Consider the following 17,985-nt stretch of genomic DNA (forward strand, 5'->3'; position numbering starts at 1 on the left):
TCAGCAAGACCAAGATGAATTTACAGGCTTCACCTTGATTCAGCTTCGTCATATAATAGTTAGCCAAAATATTAACGCCCACTCCCCACCCCCCTTTCTCACCTGTGACTGGTTAGGTGTGATAGCTTGAGAAGAATGAGCAAGTTCTTGGTTACCTTTCCCAGTCAGAAAGACTCCCAGTTGAAAACTACTGGAGATAAAGGAATATACAATTCCAATTAAAGCTTCACTGAAGGTGATTATGCATGGAAAGTGTTTTTGCCTCTTACGAAGACATCACACAAAGTACTCCTCATAATTGGGTCAAGGAGTGAAGAATAGCCATGCCTTCACAAGTGAAAGTCAAATATTTGTCAGAAATTAAATAAGTATATAATTTCACAAAACCTTTTGTTTCCTTCCAGCACTGCATAACAAATCAATACACCCGAAGGTTTGTTCCTTGTATTTGCTTTTCTTGAGTAGATCAGGGAAATTAAAATGATAGGTAGAGGAAGCTTATTTCTTTCCAGTTTTCAGGATGCTGCGTGTAATACTTTAAGTGCATTTTCCAGCCCCTTTTTCTGAGAAATGACACATTCAGTGTACAGCAATTATAAAGAAAACTTCAGAAAGATACTTGGTATTGGGTTTTGCAGCTGTAAGTACAAAGGCTTAATGTAGTGAAATACTTAGAATCCAATTATGTTTCTTCATTCATCCTGGGACTGAAGTTCAAAGATACAGTATGTTGTACAAATGTCTCTGTGTGCCTCACACTAATAGATCTAAACAAATAAAATGAATAGAGTTGCCAATTTTACTCTTACATTACTGCCATAATCCTTGCAAAGGTGCAAGAGGGATGAAAATATTATACGTGTGCACTATTATACCTTTGGGTTTTTCTTCCACTGGCTCAGAACTGGCCAGGACACTACAAGGACCACAAACTATTCTCTTCCACCCAAGCTGGTCATCTTTGTCAATTCCACCCTACTCTGCAAAGAATCGTGTTCATAGCGTAACTTAGGTTGGGACTTCTGGTGTAAAGGGCTCAGTCCTCAGAAGTCAGTGATTCAAGTTAATCAGACAGATAAATCTGCAAAAGCACATCTGAAGCCATTTGCATTACTTTGGCCCCTGCAATTTTCCAGCTCGCTTGATCATGATGTCCTGTGCAAATCCACTCCTAATCCTCCCTCCACAACTGGTGTTTCTAATTCTCTTCCCTGGCACTGCATTGTGCCTGTGCCACATGCCCTTCCATGCTCTTCCATGTCCAAGACATGTTTCATCTTCATTCCGCCAAACAGATGACCTCCCTGGTGCAGGCAGCATCTCTGCCTCCTCTCATCAGGAACTCATGAGGCAAGCCTTCGCCCTGCTGGCTGTTAAAGGTCAAATGATTCCTATAGAAAAGAAGCTCAGCGTCTTTGCTTATGGAGCTTCACAAAGGTTCTATTTGTGAAGGCTGCTGCTCATAGTGCAGTTAGCACTCTGCTCCAGAGAATGGAGCCTTGTGAGGGGCTGGGGATTTTCCAACGAACAGTTTGCAGTGGGCAAAGTTCTGCTGCAGCTGAGTTTAAAGGGATTTCCATGGTTACCTTCTCAGCCACCAGCCAGTGGTCTGCTAGGCCCTTTAGTGAGTTTGCAGGCTTTTCAGTAGGAACCGCAGTCATCCTCCAGCTGCTGCTGAAATCAGCTGTTGACATCCTGTGTCTCGTGGTGCCAAAACCACATTTCGGAAGAGGCCTGTAATCTCTTGACTTGCTTAATGTGTGCCAGATCTGTGCCACCTCTCAATTATAGTTTGCCTTGGCTCCAGGACATCTAAACACAGGACCAGCACTTTGTCATGATTTGAAAAATTGACAAGAAAATGCTTTGAGTGGAAAAGAGATGTAGAGGACACATGGCTTCACAATTTACTGTGCAATTAACGCACTGAGTGTGTAGCCAGTGCTGACTACAGCATTACATATGATGAGTGTGTAAGAGGAGTCACAGACAGACATCGCATATGATTGAACTACAATTTAAAAAAGCCATTAGTGTACACTAGCCTTTCTTATTTGCGAATTTGCAACCCATTTGTGGAAAAATGGGGAAAAGGCAAAGTCAAATACACTGTCTTTTTTAGTAAAATAGCTAAAACCTTTTCCGATTAACCTGAACGTATATTGAAACAACTAAAAAAGGAAGAAAACTCCGAGCAAGTGGAGAGTGTGAGTTACGTTACTGGTGAAGCTGTGGCCCATCGTGAGGCTCTGGCTTAAGAAAAGCGAGGCTGTGGAAGAGTGCCAGATGATTCATCAAGAGAAAAAGAAATGAACTTGGGCTATGAAACATAGCCAGCAGCCATATCACCCTGCAACTCACAACTTGCAATCCACTGAAGCTAAGTAGGTTTGAGCCCAGTCAGTACCTGGATGGGAGGCCTCCTGGGAAAAACTAAGGTTGTTGTTGGACGTGGTTAGAGCAGCCAGAAGGGGGCACTCACTTTGCAGTCTGTGTGGTTCCTAATGCCCCAGTACAGTGTCGAGAACACTATACTGTAAAAAGGCTCTGTCCTTCGGATTAGACATAAAGCCGAGGTCCTGACTCTCGGTCGTCATTAAAAATTCCAAGCTTTTTCTCCAAAAAAGTAGGGGTGTAACCCTGGCATCCTGCCCAAATTACCCATTGGCCTTTAACAATCATGGCCTCCTAATAATCCCCTTCTATAAACTGGCTTCATCACTCTGTTCTCCTCCCCACTGATAGCTGGTGTGTGGTGAGCCTACTGGTGCACTATGCCATTGCATCATCCAGGTGGGGCTGCACATTAGTAGAGGGGAGTCCCCCATTACCTGTAAAGCACTTTGAGTGGAATGTCCATAAAAGCTCTATATACAGTAAGTTAAAGGAATTATGATTATTATTATTATCTGAATGACTCAACAACTTAAAATTCATCAAACCAAACACCTGAGGTTAGTTATGGAGAAAATGAAAACATCTGGATCAGAGAAGTCATGAAACTGGAGACTGGGTACCATATCCTGTGACCTCCTCTGCTGCAGATTTTTAAAAAAAGCACAAAAAGAAGGTTGTGTGACATTGCTAGTATATTCAATACATTTCACAGTATGTGATTTCCCTTTCCACTTTTGTACATCATCTACTGAAAATGTAGGACATACTGTACCGCTCATGCGATTAGCCCTTCTTAATAATCAGATTTTACAGCTGATGGTCAACATAAAGCCCTATGATATCAACATGTCCTGCAATCTGGCCTTTTACACACTCATCAGATATTAACCTTCGGGTTTTCATTCACTGTGCATACCGATGCCATGAAACACAAGGACTACCTAAAAGGTAGAGGATGCGATTCTTGTGATCTCCTACAAATAAGTAAAGGCACTTGATGATGTACCCAGTCCAGCTCTACCAGGAGAGAATGTGAGACGCACCTGAGGAGTGGTCCAGCCTGGATTGGAACTGGTGCGCACTGGCTTTGTACGTCTGCCTTTGTAGGTCGCATTCACAGGCTTTTGCCAGATGGTTGACAATTTGAGCGTCTCCTGTATCGTGGGTGGCAGCGAAGACGTGAGAACAGCCGCCCTCTGGTCAGGTAGTGTGGAAAAGGAATCAACAGAACTGACTGAGTTTTAAATGGTCAGATGTAGGAGGTGTTGCCTGTTCCAATTATCACTCGTCACCCTTCAGTGTGTCTGAGCTTCAGGGGGCCTTATAGCTGATATCTGCAAATCCCAACACCAGAGAAAAAAGGATCCCTTTAATGTTCTGTAATGTCTCTGTCTCTAATTCACCTTCTTTCCATCTCTCCCATCCGTTTCTCCTTCTCTGTTCGTCTGTTGGCTGTTGTTCCTCTTTCACAAGAACCTGAGAAAGGTTTCAAATAAGGAGAGGCTTTTCAGCCCATCCAGCTTGTTTGCTTTCTAGCAGTAGCAGTAAACTGATCTCATGCAGTCCGAGCATCAATCCAAAACATGGCTGAGTAACATGTTTCATGCTCCCACAGGCCTTTATGTAAAGAAGTGTCTTGTTTGCTCAGTTTTAAATGCAGCTCCATGAAGTTTCTACTTGTGTGTTCACTGTTGAATCCAAAGAAGCCCACTGGGTTGATGTTGTCAGTGCCTTTGGGGGGTTCATGATTTGACTCCTCCTCTTTTCCTCCCTCATCATATGCTGCTCTGTCTTAGCCGAATAATCAGTGCTGGTTCTTATACGTCAGAAAAAAAAGCACACAAAAGTGAGGAAACATGCAAATTCCATACTGACAAGCTTCCAAAGGCAGAATATAACATAGAACTCTGGAGCAGTTAGGCAGCAGAGCTAACTACCATAATAGATACCTCCTTGTATCTCTCTCCATGTCCCCACCTTTCTTATTACCTTCTCAGTGCATTCAGGTGCTCTCATTTTCATCTGCCTTGTCTTGTAGAATCTAATCTAAATATATGGCTTACAGGCAGACAGTCACCTGTTGTATGTGACATTTTTGAAAAACCAGGAGCTGAAAAAAGGGAAAAATCAGGTTTGCCTGTATGGAAACGTGTGTATCAATTTAAATGCTTATGCAATAATCCCTTCTCAATTCTCATTCAAGGTGATACTAGTAAGTAATCAGGGCTTTTCTTGGATTATAAAAACCCCTCAAAAATGCTTGAATGCTGAGTGTTACAGGAAGATGCACTTTGAGTGCTGTTCTCCAGAGAATGGCCTTTTTCAGGTTTCAAGTTAAAAACTTTGCTGGACTGCACTGATTTCTTGGATCCCCCTGCAGTCTATACCTCTGTCCTGACCTCCATCTTCCTGTACCTCAGTTTGCCCAAACACCCCACAATCTAGGTTCCAAAGCCCACAAGAAAGAAACAAAGAAGCAATACACTAAGAAATCCACAGACAGTACATACAAAAAAATAGAGGTCGACACATACATCCCGTGTATTTTTAACCAAAAGGCTATAACGTCACCAGTAACCTGGCACTGGTTATTTCAGTGTACAGGTATTTTGGAGAGCCAATGATCTAGTTATTTGTAATGGTTTTTAAAGACTGGCAACACCTGTAAGTGCTTGATGAATCCAACAAAGAAAAATCCAACATCAAATAAGAGAACTCTGGTCGTTGAGGGATGAGGAAAATGTATTTTTATTCCTAATTATTGAATTACTTATTTAAACAAATCATCTGTTTAATTGATCACAATGAAATAGTTCCTTTTCTTTAGAAAATTGAGTTTTATTAGTGATATTCCAGATTTGCTGGACTGGTGCTCTCCAGGACCAGGGTTGGATATCCCTGCCTGTTCCCTGGACAAATTACCCCACTTCTGTCTACTGTAGTGATTGTAGGTCTGGCAAAAAATAATTCCCCAGAAGCAGGAACTAGGTCTGTGGTGATCCAAACATGCAAGACAAGGTATTTGCCTGCTGTTTAACCTGCTAGCGTGTCGCAGGGTGTGAGGCTGAAAAATCAAATAGTGACTTATCGTTCAGCCAACAAATACAAATACAAAATGATCCTCATTGAAATTAGATAGCGAGAGATGTCGGACAGCTCAAGCAGAACACTAACAAAACAGCAACTAACTAAGGCTTTCCCTTCAAATGAGGGTCTCCAAATGGTGCACTTTGCATAAAACAAGAATTCCCTGGAGAATTCCTGCAGTGGGAGAGCTGGGTAGCTGAAACAAGAAATAGGTGAGGTACCTGTAGGTGGGAGCCTTGGGGGCGCAGTGTTTAGCATTGCTGTGTCGCAGCACTGGAGACCTAGGCCACTATCTGCATAGAGATTGTATGTTTTTGCATGGGTTTCCTCCAGGTGCTTTTTCCTCCTAGAGTCCAAAAACATTTTGGTAGGTTAATTGGCTACTGGGAACATAGGCCCTGATGTGAGTGTGTGCATGTTTGTGTCTGTGTGGACTGGTGTCCTGACCAGGTGACCTGTACCCCACTTTGTCCTCATTCGGGCTAGGCTCTGGTGCCCCCACAACCCCGAACTGGATGAACAGGTTAAAAATAGATGGATGGAGGTGTGGTAGGTTATCTGATTGAAGCATTGTAAGTTCACCTAATAGGGCCTCAATAAAACAATTAGTTCTCTTAAACCCAGGAATTGTATAACTGAATAATTGGCTAGGATGGGTACTCACATGGGTTTAATTTGGAGGAGTGCAAATTTTCACACGTTGAAATAGTGGGTTTCCTGTATGAAGGGGTATGTCACTGAGTAGCTTGTACATACTGACTGTGTTGTCAGTCTTCAGGAGAGGAGTCTGAATGCCTGAAGCAGTCTGCTTGTTTTAGCAGTTAAAGTGTTTTGAATTGGCTGTGTTGGGGTGGGAGCTACTTTATATGAAGGTTAGATCTCTTAGGAAAAAAAAGTGTTTTTTTGGGACCTTTTTTGTGTTCCTTAGAAACTTTTATGTGTAAGCGAAGGAAGCCTCTTGCAATTTAAAAGTTTAGGTGATTTTTGTGGGAATCATGGGTGAAGGTCCCTGTGCTCTGCTCCCACATGCAATAATGGTTTGATGGTTTACAAGGCCATAAGGAAATTTGTCCAGAATACCAGGGTACCAGGACACCATCAGGGTGGTGCTGTGGCTCTGTGACTAAGGATCTGCACCTGTGACTGGAAGGTTGCCGGTTCATATCCTGTGGCCAGCAGAGGAATCCTACTCTGTTGGGCCCCTGAGCAAGGCCCTTAACCCCAACCCGGCTCCAGGGGCGCTGTATAAATGGCTGACCCTGCGCTCTGACCCCAAACTTTTTTCCCTGTCTGTGTGCTTCATGGAGAGCAAGTTGGGGTATGTGAAAAGACAAATTCCTAATACAAGAAATTGTATATGACCAATAAAGTGATCTGATCTGGTAACACCACTACTCTGTTTGATAAATGCCCTTTAATAACCACAATCAGGGACTGTTTTTATGTCTCATCCTTAACAACAATGCCTTTTTCTATATTAGATAGTCCCTGTCACTATACTGGGGCATTAGGACCCACACGGACCATGGGGTGAGCACCCCCTCCTGGCTCCACTAATACCTCTTCCAGCAGCAATCTTAGCTTTCCCAGGAGGTCTCCCATCCAGGTACTGGCCAGACTCACACCTGCTTAACTTCAGTGGGTTGCAGGGTGATATAGCTGCTTGTGTAAATTTCTTGTAGCTTTCTGACTTTATTTTCTGTACCCTTCAGTGAAACCTCTGGGATGGGTGAAATCTTCCACTGGGTGGATGATGGGTGGATCTATATGAGGTTTTGTGTAGGATGGGCTCTGTTGCCCAGGTGTCAGGAGTAGGAGTGGGGTGTAAAACTCTCTGCCTGAAAGAGAGCAGTGTTCTGATGTGGTGATGAGAACCCAATTGCAGGGAAGCAGCAGGCAACTGTAGAGAGCACTCATGGAACATGGAGTCATTGACTGAACGATAGGTAGTATTTATAGCCTTGGAAGTCATGGAATGAGGCTCTGAGAACCAGTTGAAACAAGCAAAGAAACCCAATTTGAATCCAATGATGTACTGTAACTCCTTGGTTAGACTATTGAGAGGAAACCACTTGGACATCCAAGTAGCTCCATCAGTAAGAGATGTACCCTGCAGGTACCTCACTACTGTGGTGGCACAGATCAGCTACTATACTGTTGTTGCAAAAATGAGGCCACATATAGGTCCTGAAGGACAGCGTGGAGTGTGTGGTTAAATGTGTGAGGAACTGCCACCCACTAACATCAACCACCACTCAGGCAGCTGAAGTGGTCCATTTCCCACACTCGTTTATTTATCTCAATCGTGAAAGTGCCAATTTCCAAAAACAATTATTTATTCTGCCTAAAGCAAAGAGCCTTTGAAACTCCTCACATGTGTGTTGATGGCTCTTATGAGTTTAGATAGTCAGTTACTATTCACTGCTTAAAAAACAGACTAGTGATCTGTTTTTTTATGTTGGGGGGTTAACCAAAGTTTCTAAGTGATCAGTGCATCTAGGTGATTGTGCACACTGCAGAAGAGAGTCAAAAGAAAGTGACCACTGCTCATGGTTACGCATTAGAGGATATTGGAGGAGATCCACTGGTTGTGAAGGGGCCTCTTTGTGGCTCTTAAGGAAAGGGACTACACCAATTCCAGAAGATCACCAGTGCAGGACACAATTTTTCAAAGAATATCATCATCTAAGATGCACCCTTGTGAAACTCACATATTCTCATACTGTAGCTCTCCATGCCTGTGCTAGGCAGTTATTAGATTCTACTATGGTTTCTTGCAGTTTCTAATGATCTCTCTGTGGTTTACCATGCTTTTACTGCTATACTGGACTATAGCCTGCTTTTGCCATGATCTAGCCGAGTATAAACCTCTATGCAGTAAGCAAACAACAACAGTGCAGGACATGGGGTTTTATTTCTGTCTTCTAGGAGAAGATGTTTGAAAACATGAGATGAGAATTTAACAAACTAAGCCAAAATAAATTCCAGAAGCTTTAAAAGTAGGCCTAATGCAGAGATTTGACAAATTCAGAAGCAGATCACTGCCAAAACAAATAACCTTCATAAGGCTTGGAATAGTCTCATTTTCCATGCCCATGATACAATTACTGGCGTTCTGTGTGATCTTCTATACCAGGCCCTGCATGATGTTAAATATGTGTGCTGCAAAATCTGGATGATTTTGTGCCTGCTCTGTTTTGTGCTTTGTGTTTTGTTGCAGTTGTATCATCTCTGTGTGAAGGTGGCTGATTTTAATGAGGCAGGGTCCTGTAGCAGTCACGTCCTGGTGGGATTTGTAGCTCCTTTAGCACTGCTGAAAGCAAGTGCATGTGTTCTGAAAAGCCACAGACACACTGCATTAGGTCTCTTTTAGCTTTTTTTCCACATAATGGCTTTTAAAACCCCAGGCCTGTCTGGAACATCAACAAGGGGCTGAGCTCCTCTGCCTGGCAAGAACCCGCAGCTCTGCTGAAAGCTTTCCTCCTGGCCCTGTAAGGAACTCAGTAGTGTGGCCTTGCTGAATTATTGATGGGTCTGTTCTTCTCTCCTGTTTCACCTGTAAAAAGCTTCAGTGTGAAGGAAGAAGGAGAAGCAGTGAAATGACACATTACCTGAACAAAAGAAAATTCCTCCTACAAAGAGCAGTTCTGGCAAGCGAAACACCCCAAACACCTCAAATGGGGCTAGCTCCCACCAAATTAATGCCACTCTGTAATTATGCTGTGTATTATGTAATTATGCTGCAGTGAATGATAACATATCATTTCCTAAATTGGGTGAAAGAATTGGGTTCTCAGATTGTGAAACCCATTTTTAAGCTCTTTATAATCTGGTATATAAAAGAACAAGTCTGGAACCCCTGTAGGAACCAACCCCCACTAGTGATTATCAGCAAATTGGCCTTTTATAGAAAACGTTTTCTTCATTTCTGCTTGTGTTAATCCTTCTCTATTAATTTATATTGTATCTTTAAAAAAATAACTTAAGTGCTGCCTCTGTTCCTGTACCCTGCTGCACAACTTTTGTGACTTCCCTCCCTCTCATTTAAAACTGCCTGCCTGTTTCACTGCTTAATGATGACAGTTTATTCCCAAGAGCACCCCAGCTTCAAGCCCTGGTCGACCTAAGCAAGCTACAAATACAATTTGTGGCCCATTCTACAGATGAGACCTAGGTCTGAATTTCTGTTGAGAGTGACTCGGCTTGCATGCTGGTCTCTGTAGACCACTTCAGATAAAAGCATCTGCCAGTTTGTCATTTGTATTAAAAATGGAGTTTAAAACAAAAGTACGGGAGATGGTCAAACCCTACTGTCGCCCACTTCTGCCTACCTACATCAAAATATCACGCTTCTTGCTTAGTACCCAGTGCTTTTGTTTGTCATTCCTCATTTAAGTGGAGGGGAGGGGGGCTCCCGTTTTTCCCATCTGTATGGATGGGTTGTCATTCCCATTAAGTAGACTCGTTATCCCAATAAAGTCAACTGATTTTTTTTACGCCTCTTCTCTGCCTTTAGGTTTGATTGAATTGCTGAAATTAGCATTGTTAATGGAAAAATGCACACCAGAAGAGATCTGTGTGCTACATCAGTTGCACTTTTATTTCCATTGAAAAGATAGATTGATGCTGTAGCAACTTGAACAGAACAAACAGGAAATTTTCCAGGGAACAGGTTAATTAGAGAGTAAATGAAAAAGGGCAAGCCCTAGTCTATTATACTGTCTTAAGAAGTAACAAAGGTGAAAAGGCGTGTGAGATGGGGCTTGCAGGCAGTTGGAGAGCTGGGTAGCTGATAACAAGTACAAATTTGGTGAGTCAGGGATCTGAAAAAAACAACAACAGATTTATCCACTTACAATTACAGTGTCAGTTACATAAAAGACGTATTTGATGTTAAAGGATCTATAAAGTTTTAAAGGTGAAAAAGTATTGGTCAGCGGGTAATTATGGGAAAGGATTATCAAAAAAATTGAGCTTTCAAACAGGAAGAAGGTTACAAAAGATCTCTGCTTTTAAATCCAGTATTGAGGTCAGTCACCCAGCTGTGTGATGGATGTCAGGGAAATGGTTTCAACATCATGGGCTGCTCCTAGTACTATGATTCTTTATACTGGTCTGTATCATGGGCAGCATGGTGGCACAGTGGTTAGCATTGCTGCCTCACAGTGCAGGGGCACTGGGTTCAATTCCAGATGTGGTGTGCTATCTGCAGCATGGAGTTTGTATGTTCTCTCTGTGTTCAGGTAGGTTTTCTCCGGGTGCTCCAGTTTCCTTCCGAAGTTCAAAGACATACTGGTCGGTTAATTGGCTTCTGGACAAATTGGTCCTGGTATGAGTGTGTGCGTGTCTGCACTGATGTTTGTGTGTGCCCTATGATGGACTGGTGTCCCATCAAGGGTGTATCACACCTTACAGGCATTGCTTGCCCGAATAGGCTCCTGCTTCCCTGCAACCCTGAATTGGATGAAGTGGTTAGAAAATGGATGGATTGTACTTATCTTTCTTGACATCTTTGATAAATGGCAATGGAGGTTGCACTGAAGGATGGAAGGGATGCTCAGGGGGGGCGAAGGTCACACTCAAGGAATCAAGTTGGCTATTTTTAGTGTCTTTTTACTATTTTTCATTTTCTGATGCCTCTTGACTTGCACTGCTTCGAAATTAAATGCCTCCACATTACGATTGCTCCACGGTTAATGGCAAGAACGCTTTTAAAGGGCAGAGTTAAAAGCTTCTCTTATCAGGAGGAAGTGAAGTAACGCCGGGGAAGCATGAAAAATGGTGTAAAGATGAGAAGAAAGATGCAATAGCGGGGAAATTAGCCCACGTGTTAACTGTCTCAGGTACATTTTCACAAAGGGAGGCTCGTAAAATCAAATGCAGATCATAAATGCTGAGCTTAACCTGCAGGCATCAGGAGTGTTAATCATAAATCAAAGGAGCGGCCATTGAACCAGAACAGGCAGGATCTGAAAAAATACCTCGGTGTTAATGGAGACTCATCAATGTGCTCATCCAGAAAACTTTGTGAAGCGTTTAAAATAAATAAATCCAGACACCAGGCGAAGATGTGGATGTGCAGTACGAAAATTAATTCAAATCAGGGGATGTAATAGAAAATCTTTAGAATGTTGCATTGCGTCTGCATTCTATTCACATCTGGCCATTGAACAAAATACTATAAGAAAAACAGATAATTATCGCGTACAATAACTGGTGGTTTAATTGTGGGTTGCGGTGGAGCAGGAGCTTATTCTGGCAAGCAACAGTACTAGCAGGGGTAGACGCTGGACACCAAGGACTTTGTACTGTGGGAAGAAAACCAACGTGAATTGGGGAGAACATGCAAACTCTACACATATTGCACTTGAAAAATTTAACCCAGAGCTGTGAGGCAGCAATGCTAATCATTGTTTCACCATGCCACCCCAGATAGATTATTGAAAAGTGAAGAGTAATGGGAAGCGACAAGTTTAGTAATTAGAAGAAGAGCAGTAGCTTACCACAAATGAATCTGTTAGGTGGTGCCAATATGAAAAATCTCCACAAGTACAGATAAAAATCCATGAGGATACATAAAGACTATGAGTGAAGGCACAGTGAAACTGGAATGTGCATCTTTATGTTGGCTCAATAGGCTAGTAACCCAAAAATGGTCAAAACGGGCAGAATTTTCTGTCATTTGGAAATTTGTTTCCATTCTGTGCAGGCCAGCACAGTCTGTGATAAACAGTATTAATAGAGCCACATTGACATCTTTGCCCAGAAAGTGCTGCAAAGCATTCAAATAACAGTAGCAGAGTAAATGGATATAGGGGAAAAAGGTACTGAATTATAATCGCAGGCTATAAATTCACGTAGCTCTGCACTGCAGCCACAGCTACACCATGGTGTGCAGATATGGTCACTGAGATATATAGAAAATAAGATATTTGAGACTCTGGAGAGAGTCCAGGAAATGCTAGGCACAAGAGCCAAGGGATTTAAAGGATATTGTAAAAAGACAGAGGTTAGATTGACATTTGAAAAGGAATAAATGATGCTGACCCACTGCTGTAGTTTCAGGGAAGCCAGAACCCCATAAACACAGATGGAAATGAGGCATGAGGCAAAAAGCTGTATTAAAAAATCAAGTCTGTTCAGACAATAGGGCAAGTCAAGAGGAGAAGCTGATGGATTACCTGGGTTGTTTCAGTACCGGTACCATGTGACACCAGTGAATCAGACCACTCAATCACTATCGGGTTGTCTGATCCAAACTCTCTTCCACTGGACAACCTGACAAAGCATTTTTTCAGATTACTTTCTTTCTTAGTCGTTTATGTGTGGCTTTTGACCCAGTCCTGTAACATTAGACTAGATGATGTATCTCTATATATTCAGTTAAGGAGGTTTAGTACAGCCGCCGCACCTCTGAGCCAATCAGCATGTCTGCCTGCTACCTTTAGCGGAAACGCATGGAGATGGCTGTCCTTCAGATGGGTCAGAGGAGGATTCACTCCTCGCCTATCAGCACCACTGAAATGAAAGGTTGTTTGAAAGTCAATCCCAGGGAACTATTTACAAATCAAAGACCCAGAGCACCTAAAAGCACATATATTTAGGATAATCAAATAGGTTTTTTTTACATACAGTGGAAGGCATGAAGAACAGGCTTCCCAGCTGTGCTTAAGGCCCAAACTCTGGATTCCTTCAAGAACTGGATACGTTTTAGATTTTATTTGCCTCGGAACTACTGCAGGAGCAACTAGGACCGCATGATAGGATGCATCTCATTGACAGACTTTCTTGTGTTTTACTGTTCTTAGTCTGGTTGCTGCAGTGTGGGAACCTGAGAAAACCTTAGACTGCTGCTTAGACAATCCCAGTCACAGCCGGCCAGTGACATAGCTTGGGTTTTCCTGCAATCTGAGCAGTAGGACCCCTTTGGAAAAACCATATTGGCCACTTCTTTAAAGAGTCGCAGATGTGTGCGGAGCAACAAAGTTTTGTTTTGAAATATACTGGTTTTAGCACTGTTTAACAATAGAGACTGGCTGATGTGTGAGAGAGTGTATGTGTATCAAGGAATTTCTACACCCAGCAATATAGTTGGCAGGTAGTGCTCATGAACTATAGAGAGAGCAGAACTGTCACTGGGCTGTTATGTGTGAATAGCAGCTACCACGGTCTGCCCATCCCCTACCCCACCCCCTGCTGTCTCTCTCCCACATCTTGCCTTGTTTGCAGTGTCTTAATGATTTAATTACAGGCTGATCCCTGGAACTGTGCATTAACACAGCGGGGGTTGAGAGAGCGATGAGAGAGCATGGCTCCATACAGACACAGGCATTAATCCCACTGTCTGGGAATAGATCTGACTGTCTGTGTGTTTGTGCACTTGTGTATCTGTCTGTGCCTCTGGACCAGTCCGGGAGAGGGGTATGTACAGTAGTCCATATATTTTATTGGGATGACCCAAAGCCATTATGCATTGCTCCAAGTTGGGTGGGTTTGGAATCACACCTGCATTCATTTAAAAAATGTGAACTGATCATGCACTTCCAGTTGGAATTTTATGACGATCATGTTTGTGAAACAGTGGAATAGGAATGTCATGGTATCAGGAATGTCTACAGTTTTCAGCTATGCTTATGGAGACCCTCATCATCAGCTCTCAAGCAGAAAGGGAGGGAGGAATGGATAAAGTTCATATTAATTTTAATGCATGATAAGAATGGAACAAGCCCGTCTCTTTAAGGTTACATTATTACTCCAGCAACACGGAGCTGATCCTGGAAGCAACAAGGCAGGGCTATATCCTTACATCCTAGATTGAATAGAATTTAGAGACGATGGCTTGTTTTTGTGAGGTAGGAGAAAAACCCAGGACCTGACCCACATGAATGTATGAAGAACATGCCAGCTTCACACAGAAGGTTCCCCAGTCTGGACTTGAACCCAAAAGGCATGAGGCAACAGCACTAATCATCAGCAGTGACACTTGTGGAATATTATTAGGTAAATGTACGTAAGCTACATAATACATTATTAATAGGAGTCTTATAGCCATGTGGTGCATGCAGCAAAAACCTAAAGGATTATGTGATGCAATAAAAGAAAATTACATCACAACACCCAGGTTGTGCACGTAAGGATGTACAACATAGCCAACATCCAGGGTTACAATATAAAATAAATATAGGCAGGAGGTTTTGATTACATTAAATCTGGAAGATCGACTCACCTGGCAGTTGCAAACACTGTCCAGTCTTTAAGAAAAAGATTCCTAGGGAATCTCCAAGCCATCACCAGGTGTTTGCATTTGAAGCGTGCTGATTGGCGGATAGTTTGGATTTCATTCGAGGCCTGTCGCCCTGAATCCGAGACCGTGAAGGTGAGTAGTGGGAGGTCTGGCGAGCTGCTGAGCTGGTGGTAAGTGCTTGAGGATGGCAAGGCGGGGAGGTGTCACAGTGTGTCGGCCATGGCTGACAGTAATTTAAAGAGGAGCAGCAGTCGAGAGAACCGTGCATCGAACAGACTGCGCAGTGTGAAAACTGCAATCTGAAAATAAAAACAGAGTAACCCTCTCTATTAATAACTCTGTCACTCTAACTGGAGCACAAAGCTCTACCTAATAAACATTACCAGTATGTTCCACAACAATATTGAGATACATTTCTATAGTATAACTTGAGCTCATTGGCTCTTTAGAATTCATGTGAAAGTCTTGAAAACATATACATACGGTACAGTATTTGCAGCATGCCTGTAAAGTGCTAAATAAGTTGGTTCATGCAGTTGACTCAGACTCTTATTATATAAAACTCTATATTTTGCCAAGAACTTCACCAGTGGGTGAAAAAGTGTTCACTTTTTGCATTTAGAAACAAGGTCATCTTTTCTCACAGCTCTTTGGCTTTGTTTCAGATGGAGAACCAAAATGCTTCCTTTTCATTCTGTTGTTTTTAAAGTAATTCAAATGTTCCCTGTGGGCTTCTTCACTGCAAAATCTTATCACCCTAGCCTTTGCAACACTGTCTAAATGCATTTGTTAGTTTATATACTTGCCTTCTTTTGAGCCAAGCTGTGTATGGTGATTAATGTTCATTTGTTTGGCTTGGCTCTTGCACAGTGACCCCAGTGGGCTATCAACTTTACATACAGTACCAGTTAACAGCTACAGTAAATAACTAAAAAATCTGATGTGAATGTACTAAATTGTTCTGATCTGATTCAAAGCTTGACCTGTGTGAGCACTAAAAGATCTTTGTTGATCATGGCTGTAAGTATAAACGGGCATAATGAAATCTAACTCTTGCTGGGTATTGTCACTTCTTGTGACCTTTTCACAATGGCGGGGGGGATGTTATATTTCTTTTTGATTGTTTTTAGAATATGGAATTGCCAATTATTTTTATGTCCTCAGTGTTCGAACTGCAGATTCTGTTATTAAGTAAATTGATGTACCTTTGTACTGTAACCCTTGGTGTACAAGAGATATACTGTATATGCACATCTCACATTTTGTGACACCTGTGCTATCAGACTGTCCACTTCTCTCAGCTCCTACAGCTGAAATCCGTATCAGCTGGAGCACTGATGCAGTTCTCGTTGATAACGCCTCCTTGATCACTGTTGTTCTCACAGCTGACTAAATCCTAACTAAATAGAATAGGATCTGGACATCTGTGAATTATCATCTCAACGTGGTCTTGTTTCTGTATTTAATGAACTCTTCTGGTTGTGTTAGCGGTGTGGGGAATGACAGGCTGGTGATTGCTTTACAGGCTTTTTATTGACAGTTTTCATTACAGTGGGGCATGATAATAATACAATGTGCAGAATCCTACTGGATGCAGAGGAGGATACATGTTATTAATTTTAACTGATTATTATAAGTTTGTGATTTGAGTCCTTTTCATTAGCTTGAAGCCAAAGCATTAGTACTTTAATTATAATAAAAGGTAGGTGACTTATGTATTTAACCACACATACAGTAGTACATACTGTAGGACATGATGCAACAGTAAAGGGATAGACTTGGTTATGTGCGAATTTGGCTATACAGTATGTGACAGTTCTGTACACTTAATGTTGAGACCTTGATGTACTGAAGTGCTATTAGCAAATTGTCTTCTGTCACTAGTCCATTAATGATGTTTCCCAGATTAAATGCAGGTAGTCTCTGGACTACAGGGCTCTCCCTATGTTCGGAGTGGAACCTTTGTACGTTCCAAAGCAGTTTAGCTTAGAATGGTTTAGAGATGTGGGGATTTCAAAATGGCAGCATGGTGGCACAGTGGTTAGAATTGCTGCCATGCGGTGTTGGGGCCCTTGGTTCAAGTCCTGGGGTGCTATCTGTGTGGAGTTTGTATGTTCTCCTAGTTTTCACATGGCTTTCCTCTGGGTACTCCGGTTTCCTCCCACAGTCCAAAGACAGACTGGGAAAACTGGCTCTGGTGTGAGTGTCTGTGTGTCTGCCCTCTGATGGACAGCTGTAATGTCTGGGGTGTATGCTGAACTTGCTCCCATTGGTTGCCAGAATAGACTCCGGTTCCCTCACAATCCGGAAATAGAAGAAGAGGTTAGAAAATGAATGAATGGGGTGTAAAGATGTGGGATGAAAGGAGGTCCTCATGGTGCCATAGGCAAGTCAGGCAGAGGCATCATCACTGACACCTTCACAACTAATGATTGTACAGGCAGAAACAGGTGCATTTCTTCATAAAGGAATGGAGATTCTGAGTCCTCCAGGCACTCAGGCTGTATCAGACCTTTATTGCTCCCTTCATCTACTCACCTTTGATCCAGATGCAGACAGAAATCTTGAAAGGAACAATGAAAAGTTCTGTTATTTGGTGATCACCAAATTTTAGAGGTCAGTTTTTAGTTCCAAGTATTTACCCACAATGAGAGAGCCCTAAAGGAATACGATATTTTTTAGATCAATTTGGTAAATATGGCCTCATAATGGCAAGAACAAACGAGCCGGTGTCAAACCTCTGACCAGCAGCTTGGTAGGAGCTGGCGAATCCCCATTCTCTCATGACTTATGGCCTGTCTCTCTTCCTTCCTCAGCTCTGAGCCGCTCTGCCATGCCCTTTGGGCTGATGCGGCGCGAGCTGGCCTGCGAGGGGTACCCTATTGAGCTGCGCTGCCCGGGCAGTGACGTCATTATGATCGAGACCGCCAACTATGGCCGAACTGACGACAAGATCTGCGATGCCGACCCCTTCCAGATGGAGAATGTACAGTGCTACCTGCCTGACGCCTTCAAGATTATGTCTCAGAGGTAAGATGGAGGCACAGCGCCTCTGACTGGGGACCCCAGGGTGGGAGGGATTCATTTTAAATGCATGGCACACTGCTAATTCAAGACAGAAGGCCTTGCTCCCGATGTGTGGCATTTTTTTTTTCATTTCATGTTTTAAAGGCATCCAAGCAAATTTTTGTCAGTACACACTGGGTGCTGGGTATTTCATCCTTGTGATCTTATTTTGAGACACTTGGATTTAACAC

The 17,985-nt window shown here is 42.6% G+C and overlaps 1 protein-coding gene across 8 annotated transcripts in view; it reads left to right on the forward strand.

Annotated features, from left to right (window-relative positions):
* Window positions 1-17,985, forward strand: part of adgrl1a (adhesion G protein-coupled receptor L1a) — a 310,848-nt gene that overhangs the window by 127,821 nt on the left and 165,042 nt on the right. For 7 of the 8 annotated variants that reach the window (XM_088603734.1, XM_088603728.1, XM_088603730.1 and 4 more), the window contains exon 3: window positions 17,545-17,758. In XM_088603734.1, the coding sequence (XP_088459860.1) occupies window positions 17,545-17,758 (214 nt within the window). Of the gene's footprint in view, window positions 1-14,688; window positions 14,861-17,544; window positions 17,759-17,985 lie in introns of those variants that run through there. The other variant, XM_088603733.1, reaches the window with a different exon arrangement.

Source organism: Lepisosteus platostomus, chromosome 13 (assembly GCF_059453375.1).
Source record: "Lepisosteus platostomus isolate fLepPlt1 chromosome 13, fLepPlt1.hap1, whole genome shotgun sequence".
Taxonomy (NCBI): domain Eukaryota; kingdom Metazoa; phylum Chordata; class Actinopteri; order Semionotiformes; family Lepisosteidae; genus Lepisosteus; species Lepisosteus platostomus.